Source organism: Helicoverpa zea, chromosome 21 (assembly GCF_022581195.2).
Source record: "Helicoverpa zea isolate HzStark_Cry1AcR chromosome 21, ilHelZeax1.1, whole genome shotgun sequence".
Taxonomy (NCBI): Eukaryota; Metazoa; Arthropoda; class Insecta; order Lepidoptera; family Noctuidae; genus Helicoverpa; species Helicoverpa zea.
Genome location: NC_061472.1, coordinates 10,327,374 through 10,338,045, shown reverse-complemented (window position 1 = coordinate 10,338,045; position 10,672 = coordinate 10,327,374). Strand labels below are relative to the sequence as shown.

Sequence of the window (10,672 nt, the reverse complement as noted above, 5' to 3'; positions counted from 1 at the left end):
ACCCATTTGAACCATTTCATCATATCACGACAACAGAAGACATCGACAACGCATGTTACATAACTTTATACGTTTGCATAAACTTTCTACTGACTCATAAAGGCCATGGACAAATGACGATCTGTAGAATTCGTCTCACATTGGGGACTTTACCGAATTCCCGTAAATTAAGGTCATTGTGTTATGGCGTGCCAAAATTATTTATAACCGACATTAGAACAGGAGGTTCTCAGTTTGACCTGTGCGTATGTATGTTGGTGCGCGATTATCTCACGTTTGGCTGTACCGATTTTTATGTCGCTTTTAATTTTTTTGTTAAAAGTTTTTTTTATTCGTTTTCTTATTATTAGTCTAATTTACTTAAAGAAACAACTATTTTTGACAATGAGTGTCAACGTTAATTTTCAATAAAAAACTAACTGATGCCCAGCCTTACAGATGTAACAAAGAGGAAGATATAGGTATCTAAAGGTTAACATGACGGATAATAATCAATTATTTGGTAGCTAATCAGTGTACGACCTAGGGCATGGACTAATTAAAACTAATCACTAGTTCACGAGCTGATATTCAATAGAGAAACTATCTTGGAACTAGGTCAATTGTTATAGGTTCTATACTAGGATAGGATATCTCTATACTGGAATAGGTAATATTTATAACAATACTTGGGGTATTGTCAGTACCTAATACCGCAGACCACATCTGTGTTTAGCGAAAACTATTAGATTCAAAGAATCTTTTCATATTTTGTCTTCTAAAAATGTGATTGAGTCTAATTGACGTGTACTTAATCTATTATTTAAATGTAAAGTCCTCTCCACATACATATATTAAGAATATCTTTTGCTGTGCCAGACAGGGTCCATAATTGTTACCTACCAAATAAATGTTTACCACCTAAACCTACATTGTGGAATGCAATAAAGAATTGAGTATTGAGTACTTAGTTACACGCATAAAGAGTATTCGGAGTCAGTTACTACTTTTGAATAGAAAGATATAGTTACCGGCACGGATATTGAGCTCTCGGCGGAGGAGTGGGGATCGCTTTGCGCACCGTACGCATAAGGCAATAAGGCAGTAAATCGCTTCTGCGCAGGTGAAGGTCAGGGCTCGATATCCGTGCCGATAACTTTACTTAGAATTTATCGCATTACACATTGAAATACCTAACCAGGTCTAACAATTTCTATCAAAAACAATCTATACAAAAGGAGACTTAAATAACACCTCATCTATATGAGTCAAAACAAAACTCAACTGTATACTTAAACGCTCATAAGATTACGCGAACATTTTGAAAACCTATCGTTGCGTGACTTCTTTCAAAAACAATCACTAAGAACACTAGCTTGACACGGTTTCGTTACAAAATTCTTTCACGAGACGCTCCTACAGTAACAAATTGACAAATAAAAACAAAACTAAGTTCTAAGAAAGCCTTGGAGAGTGAAACTCTTCGTTTGGGATTAAGGAAATTAAAAAGTTTCTCCTAATCCATGTATGGACATGATTGCAAACTGGTTCTAAAGTTCGAACCAAATTGGAAGGATAAGATATTTTAGGTCATTTGTTGTTCGCACGATTTCTCCTAATATTTTGGGTGGTTTGAACGTTTCTTTAACTTTGTACGATTATTAAACATATAATTGTCAGATCTGGGTGTTAAAGAATATATAGGTCATGTAGTATGTAGTTATGTATGAATAAAGATAACGACCTTGCGGGTCAAACATTCAATCACACATTACTTTATGGAAACATTTATTTTTAATGGTTATTTATTTTTAATTTTATGAACCTACACCTCACATTATTTTTTTTCAATTGTCTTCAATTTCTATTCTTGTTACAGGTACCCTGATACTATCACCACCAGCACAATGCCAATACGCAGACCACCACATGGGTAGGTACGCATCAATTCTGCTGACAACCTACACTCCACACGCTCAAAGCCAAATGTTTACGAAACAATTCCGTTTTCCAGTGAGCTACATGCAGAACCCGGGTGATTGGAACCCTCACGCGCAGCAGAGAAACCCGCCATGGCACCAGTTCTCCTCACCAAGGAAAAGATCCCCAGAAGCCGTCCAAAGCCCTTACTATAACAGCAACCAGTATCCACAACCCCAATATGTCCAAAATAATCAATACCAACAACCCCAGTATCACCCAGGTCAAAACTTCCAAGGACCTCAGTATTACGATTACGACAGCAGATCTTCAGTAGGCTTTATCCAATCAGATCACAGAAACCCCAATGACCCAAGACTTCTATCAGATTCAGCATTCACCAGAATATCAGAAACTCTTGGTGCCATAAACACTGTGGGTCACTACCTAGTAGATATGGTCAGTGATTCACACGAGAGCAATGAAACAGATCCGAACTTACAACAGCTACCTCAAGCCCTTTACACTATAAGTAAAAATGTTTTGGGCAGAAACGTTACCGATAAAATAGCTCCTATAGTAAAGAAGGCGTTACCTAAAGTGTTACCAGATGCTCCTATTACTAAGATAGCAACAGCTGACCGTGTAGATGATGAAGACGATGCTAAGTACTGCACAACTCCTGAAGGGCAGGAAGGTGTTTGCGAAGACCTGAGTAATTGTCCCCAATTGTTGTTAAACTTGGTGAATCTCAGGGAGTCTTTGTGTTTCAAAGATCTGTTTGTGCCTGGGGTGTGTTGTCCGAAAGATGCTATTGTGCCAATTATACAATCGGAAAAACCGATTGTGGCGTCGACGAGTAAGCCGACATACTTAGTGCCTGTTACGACTCAGAAGCCTAAACCTGTGACGACGAAGAAGCCTTCAGCCGTCTTAGTGTTGACGACTAAGAAACCGAAGCCATTAACCTCGACGACGAAGCGGCCAGCAGCCACGACTCGACGACCTGCGACCACGAGCAGGCGACCTGCGACCACCACCACGGTGACCACGCCGAGGACTCTGCCTACCACTTCATACTACACAGTCGCACCTCCTGTTATACATAATTTCTCCAACATTGTTGATGTCGATGGTAAGAATTATCTTTGAGAACTTATACAGAGTTAACACTCGATTTAGATCTTTCCTATAGGTAAGTATTACAATTTTATTTATGTCGATCTGTTTTGCTTCTCAGTTTCCCCCGTTATGGTTGTCGAACCAGTGAAATTACTTCGCTCCACAATGGGCTAGTAACATCGACATTGTGGGCGGCTATCGCAACATCTTGTGTGAACTACTTTTATCGCAACTTGTATCTCAAAGAAAACTTGAGACTACACAATAGAAAGCGAGTTGTATAAGACCGTCATTATAAATAACAGAGTGAAAATAATTAATTAAAATTGGCATGTTCTCAACAAAACATGAAACCCTAAAACGCTCTGTTATATCACTTCCACTTGAGAATAAAAAGCTATTTATAATTGACTGCATCAAAAATGTTTTTTGTCGTCACTATCGTTCACATCTTATCATCCTTTTGCTGACAATCTGCTGCACATAAACCTCTGCTGATGCTGAAAGTTTACCTACCTAAAAAATAGTTAAATGATGTTACCTAATTCCAATCTTAACCTGTTCCCAGACTGTGGTCAGCGTGAAGACGAGGGCGGTCGCATCGTGGGGGGAACGGAAGCCAAGCCTGGAGCGTGGCCGTGGATGGCCGCCATCTACCTTCACGGCAGCAAACGGAGAGAGTTCTGGTGTGGTGGCACCCTGGTCGGGAAGAAGCATGTTCTCACCGCTGCACATTGTACTAGAGACTCTAAGCAAAGACCGTAAGTATTTTCTAATAAATAAGCCAATTGGCATTGCCATTGTTTTTTCTGTCTCAACAAAAAACTTAATGAGGGATGCTTGACAGAACATCGAACATCAATCAATTTGAAACATTCACTATCATTTATAATGAATATATAAGACCTATGTTTGACTTACTGCAACAAGTAAAAGGAATCATAATCTCTTATTCTTTTTGGGACTATTTCCACTTTCCACTTGGGAGACGTGGGTCTTCATGATGATGAAGTATGCTACCTTTCCCCTACTAATATAACTCCTTTCTTCTTCCAGGTTCCCAGCGCGTCAGTTCAGCGTCCGCCTGGGTGACGTGGACCTGGCGCGAGAGGACGAGCCCTCCCGCCCCGTCACGTTGCGCGTCACCGCCGTGCGCGCTCATGACCAGTTCTCTAGGGTCGGCTTCTACAATGATATCGCCATACTTGTGTTGTCAGGTAAATATTTATTTAAGTCAACTGACAATTAACATAAATGTAAATTTTCTTAAAACAACTGTTTATAACGGACGTTTATGTGTTGGTGAAAATATATATATAGTAATATAAATACTATACCTACAGTCTCATAACTCGTCCACACCGCTATTCAATTGAGGGATGTGAATAGATAACAAAACATTGAGTTCCTGGTTGTGCCTCATCTAAGAAACTGTTCCATAAACCCGAAAATATTCGTGTAAAAAAATACTATCTCAAATTCTAATATTAACATGTGATTTCCCATTCCAGAAAACGTCCAAAAATCGAAATATGTGATCCCAATCTGCTTGCCCCACGGCGAACTAACTCGTCAAACGTTTGACGGGTCCGTGGCCACAGTCGTGGGTTGGGGCACCACTCGCTACGGAGGTGGGGAGAGCTCGAAGCAGCTGGAGGCCAAGCTCCCAGTGTGGAGGAACGAGGAGTGTGACCGGGCGTACTTCCAGCCTATTACTGATACGTTCCTGTGTGCTGGGTACGCGAGGGGAGGGGTTGATGCTTGTCAGGTAATATGCTTTTTAATTATTTGGTTCCTAGGTTTTCCGTTTTCGAACTGCAAAAGTGTTAGGTTTCAAGATGATCTGGAAAACGGCATAGATACTTTATTTTAGTAGGTTCAGAATAGTATCAAGAAAATTCCTTATAATGCAGACAAAACTTCTAGAATCAGGTGCTATAACATTGAACCAATTTATAACGCAGTTAAACTAAGTATAGCGAATTTTTATTTTTTATTGGTTTACCTTTAGGTAAACCTAGATAAAACAAAAAATTTCTGTAAACAGAAAGCAGTTGTAAGTACTGCGTTGCGTAAAAGGGCAGCCGCTATTTCCATTCCTGCCTACTTAATTAAATTGTACATCCAATCTAATAAATAATATGATTTTTCCAGGGTGATTCCGGCGGCCCCCTCATGCTACAAATAAACGGGCGGTGGACACAGATCGGGGTGGTTTCGTTCGGAAACAAGTGCGGCGAGCCCGGCTACCCCGGAGTTTATACCAGAGTGACGCATTACTCCAATTGGCTACAACAGAATTTAATTTAGGGATTAAATTAGCTAGATATCTGTTGTTCCTGCTTTATCTACGTAAATTGACACGTTTTTACATAATTATGGGCGACAAATAAATATTAATTTGTGTATTTTAGTAGCCATAAGTTAGTGTTCAAACGGTTAAGCAGGAATATTAAACAGTCAATGCGCTTAGATAAGTCTGTATAATACCTATGTTAGAATAAATGGAAAGTCTTAGGGACGGGACAGTTAAATTTGAAAATTAATGAGTCAAATGTTTAATTGTTTGCTCTATTTAAATATGAATCAATTGACCACATGTTTATGCTCACAAGAAGATCTATGTTTGGGTTGTACTATAATTTTTAATTAAGAGTAGGTACTTACCCATTTAGTAATAGTACAAGTAAACTATACCGTTTTTAGGTGCTTTTTTACCATCTTCCATAATGTTACCAAATGAACTCATACATATTATATAATAATGATTTAGTTCGATAAGTAACTTAAGATGAAAACTATTTAAAATATTTAATTTTCACTTCAAATCTTCTGCACTTGATCTAATTTATACACAATCGTTCTGATGAACTGTAATTAATAAAATATATTGTGATACTGTTATAACTGACTGTTAGATTTAAGTTTAATAAAAAAAGCTTTTAAAATACTATACAGCTTTTTATTTCATTGTGCACCAGTCGTAGCTAAGTGTAACAATCTATGATTCTTCTGTGTCTTAAACGTGGATGGTTTTGATAATCTCCTACATAGATTTAGCACCCACTATAAATCTATTCTACTATTATTATTCTATATATTATTTTACTTCTACGAAGAAGAAAGCAGCGTTAAAAGCCACTAAAACTTATATCTCTCCACTTAGTCGTATGTCGCATTTATGCGAATTTGGTCAAGGTTTTAGCTCGATAAATCCTAACAGATAGCTAAAGACTATTCAAATTCAAACGATAAGTAAAAAACTAAAAGGCATCAAATGTTTGGTTTGTTAGAAAAATTGTGTCTTAAGTATAAAAGTAATATAGTAATTTTAGGAGATTTTAATTTAATTTCGTGCAATATTAATGTTAGTAGTTATTTTGAATATTTCGTGGCCTTTTGTGAGGTCGCTCAGTGTAACATGGTACCGAACTGCAATAATAGGCAACTGGACCTAGTGTTGAGCGGGCGCGGCGCGGTGACGGTGCGCGCGGCGGACGAGGGCCTGCTGCCCGTGGACGCGTACCATCCGCCGCTGGCGGTCGGCGTCGCCGCCTCGTGTGCGCCCGCTCCCGCCGCGAGCGAATCAACATCGCAATCACAATCACACTCACAGAATAATAATTGGAACTTTCGTAAAGCAGATTATAGTAAGTTATACCATTTAATTAACCTAATAGACTGGACAGATTTGTACTCCATTCAAGACCCGGATTTAGCTTTAAACTTCTACTATGACAAAATATATGAAACCTTCAATGCTAGCATTCCCCAGAAAAGTAATAATAATATTAGTAAAAGAATTTATCCACAGTGGTATACATCCGATCTTATTAAACTTATTAAAGAAAAATACAGGCTGCATAAAAATTATAAAATAACCAAATGTCCGAGTGATTACGAGGCTTTCTCTCGCTGTCGGGCACGGGTTAAAGCGGAAACAGCGAGTTGTCACCTTAGGTATAAAGATCGAGTACAAAACAATCTCGCTACTGACCCTAAGTCATTCTGGAATTACATAAGGTCAAACAAAGATACTTTTAGTCAGTACAAATTGGTAAAAGAGGGACGTGTTCTGTCTGGAGATGAATCTGCTGAGGAGTATGCACGATTCTTTCACTCTGTGTACAGCGAGGCGGCGGGCACGCTGAGCGCGGAGGCGGCGTGCAGGGAGGCGGCGCCGAGCAGCGCGTACGCGCACCTCGCCTGCCTCGAGCGCGCGGCCGTCCGCCGTGCGCTCACCTGTCTGCCGCCTAAGCACTCAGTGGGCCCTGATGGGATACCGCCTTTCATTTTAAGGGACTGCCGCGTAGTATTAACGGGACCTTTGCTGCACATATTCAATATTTGCTTATCGGTAGCACACTTTCCGACTCGTTGGAAATTGACTAGGGTCGTACCTATACCTAAAGGTCGAGGTGGCACGGATGTCAGTGACTTCAGACCTATTGCGGTGCTCAGCGCACCGGCCAAAGTATTCGAGATGGCTGTTCACAATATCCTTTATGCACAGATCGGGGCTCATTTGTCTGATGCGCAGCATGGATTCCGTCCTGGACGCAGTACAGCGGGAAACTTACTTCACCTGATGACGCAGTTGGTTCCAGCTGTCGACGCCGGGCTTCAGGTTGACGTAGCTTACCTTGACTTCAAGAAGGCGTTCGACACAGTCGACCACGACATACTCTTGTCGAAGCTGGCGGGTATGGGCTGCACATTACATACTGTAAAGTTCTTCGCCAGTTATCTTCGAGATAGGCGTCAGTATGTCGACTGTGGCGGACACTTCTCGGAGCCCTACTACACAAGATCGGGAGTCAGTCAGGGTAGTAATCTAGGACCCTTATTATTTATTATCATGGTAAATGATATAGCGTCGGTAGTCAGGTCAACATCTTTACTGTTTGCTGATGACCTTAAGCTGTCAGCAGTAATTAAAGGTACTGCGGATCGTGACATGCTGCAGCGCGACTTGGATAGTGTCACTGAATGGAGTCGCAGCAATAAGCTGCACTTCAATGTCTCTAAGTGCGCGGTACTTTCGTTCACCCGCGCACGAAACCAACACCACCACCAGTACACCATGAACGGGGAGCTGCTGCAGCGTGTCACGGAGGTGAAGGACCTAGGCATCCACTTCACCAGCGACTTACAGTTTCGCAAACACGTGGTGAATATTTGTAAGAAGGCGTACAGGAATCTTGGATTTATGCTGCGTCAGGCAAATGACTTCACGAACATCAGTGCATTAAGGGCTTTGTACGAGGCTCTTGTGAAGAGTCATCTGGAATACAATGCGGCCATCTGGAGTACAAGTGAAATAAAGTACAAAAAAATGATTGAGCGTATACATAACAAATATATACGTTTTATGTATATGAAAATGTATAAGATATATCCGGGATATCCATTACTGTACCCCACCTTATTCTGCCTCGGTATGGTAGGTTTTTTTTTTTTTTTTTTTTTTTTTTTTTTTTTTTTTTTTTTTTTTTTTTTTTTTTTTTTTTTTTTTTTTGCTCTAGCTCCGCTATCGACAGTCGATGGCGCCTATTGAAATCTAGTTCTCGTTCATGCCAGTTCTCTCTTTTATGCCTCTCGCACTTCCATTCCTCATACTTTATCTTTCTTACATCCATCTCCTTTCTGTCTTTTTATGGGTGGGTCCATTTACTATCTAATTTGTTTTCTTATCTATTTATTTTCTTTTTATTTATAGGGAAAATAACTCTCTACACATATTTTATTACTTTTCTCTTCTTAACCTATTACATTTATTTATATACATGTTATACTATTTCTACAAAACTATTTTCTTATTTCTACTTACATATTTTATATCTATGTTTACATACCAATATGTACAATATTTTATGAAACATAGTATTATATATCTGTTTTGTTACGTGCTATTACTTTTTCTGCTGCTTTGATACAGAAATTTAAAAACTCTTGTCTTCTTTTCCCCGCCATGATATTTCCTATATTTTCCCTAGCGAGTTTTACTCCAAGTTTTTGTTCCAACTTATACCTTTCCCATGTGTGTACTGGGCAATTTAGGATGATGTGTGGGATGGATTCTTCTGCATCAGGATCGCAGATGCACGATGGACTCCCCTTACACTTGAAGCGATTCAAGTATTCGGAGAACCCACCGTGCCCTGTTAGGACTTGGGTTAGGACTCCTGTTGGCTGCACCTGTTTTACTATACGGAATGCGGCGATAGCGTCGGGAAGAAACATTTTCGTCACTGAGGCCGTCTCGCCCGACACATATCTCCGATTCCATTCGCCAAGTGAACCCATTCGGATCTGACGCCTGATGAATGAAATCGGACATTGGTCGTAGTCTGGCTTCCTCCGCGACGACAATGCTGCTTCCTTCGCCAGCTCGTCCGCACGCTCATTCCCTGGCAGGCCCGCGTGGGCCTTGATCCAGAACAGAGACACAGCTTTGTTCTGGTTCAAGGCATGGGCCAGATTGGCTCGCGCGCGGACTGCCAGGGGATGAAGGGAGCCATGGTTTGCCAGCGTCTGCAATGCTGACATTGAGTCGCTGTATAAACCATAGCTCGACTCTTTGCGTTTGAGAATAACGTCCGTTGCTTTGCAAATGGCTAGGAGTTCCGCCTGGTAGACCGTGCAGTATGCGGCGAGGCTAAGTTTGAGGTTCCGGACTTCACCTTCATTATCCCATAAGGATAATGCAGCTCCGACCTTCCCCTCAATCTTACTGCCGTCAGTGAAGATTCGCACTGTCTGCACGTTGTTTTCGTCTACCTGCTGTTGGTCAGCGAGGCACACGAACTCCAAGGGCATTTGCATAGCCGGATGAGGGGCTTCTGCAAACCTCACCATACTCTCTATCTCTCTGTCATCCGGAACAAACTGGGACGACCCCCTCCTCGCCGCATACATGGCAGCTGCCTCTTGTATGCGGAGGTCTAGGGGAAGTATCCCGGAGAGCACCAATGCGGCATTGAGAGAGACAGTACGGTAGGATTTGCAGAGCTTCTGGACGAAACCTCTTTGGACAGAGGCAAGTCGCTTCCGTATTCCCTGCTTAACGGTAGCAGGAGCCCAGGCGCCAGCCGCGTACGTGATGATCGGCTCTATGGTGGCAGTGTATATGGTGTGTATGACCTCCCTGTTTAACCCCCAATTGACTTTGGCCGCTCGAGATAGTTGCTTGTATATTTCGGCGGCACGCTTGGAGATGTTTGTTGCGTGGTCGTTGAAGGTTAACTTCTCGTCTATGGTCAATCCTAAGAGCTTGATACTTTTGACCAGGCCAATGTCGACCCCGGCCATGCTCAGCGCTGGTGCGTCGTACTTAAGCTTATTGGTTATTAACATCGCACAGGTTTTGTGAGGTGCAAACCGCAGCTTATTTCTGACGCCCCAGCTCTGAACATGGGCGAGGGCTGCATTGGTTATTCTGGTAACTTCGCTTGCGGTATCCCCATCCACCACCAACACTATATCGTCAGCGAACGCTTGGACATAATTGCCCTTCCTCTCCAAATCCTTCAGCAGTGGATCCAGTAAGAGATTCCATAGTATGGGACCGCCAATTGACCCTTGAACACAGCCTTTATTTGTCTCTCTCGTGCATTCTTCCCCGGCGTATCTCACCCTCACTTTTCTGTTG

General features: G+C 41.6%; 1 protein-coding gene across 1 annotated transcript; it reads left to right on the top strand.

The window, feature by feature from the left end:
* Window positions 1-1,848: 1,848 nt before the first annotated feature.
* LOC124640780 (clotting factor B-like) lies at window positions 1,849-5,974 on the top strand. The gene is made up of 6 exons (XM_047178706.1): window positions 1,849-1,916; window positions 1,994-3,034; window positions 3,590-3,782; window positions 4,078-4,238; window positions 4,533-4,789; window positions 5,176-5,974. The coding sequence occupies exons 2-6, from the start codon at window positions 2,002-2,004 to the stop codon at window positions 5,329-5,331; spliced, it is 1,800 nt and encodes a 599-aa protein (XP_047034662.1). The 5' UTR covers window positions 1,849-1,916; window positions 1,994-2,001; the 3' UTR covers window positions 5,332-5,974.
* Window positions 5,975-10,672: the final 4,698 nt, after the last annotated feature.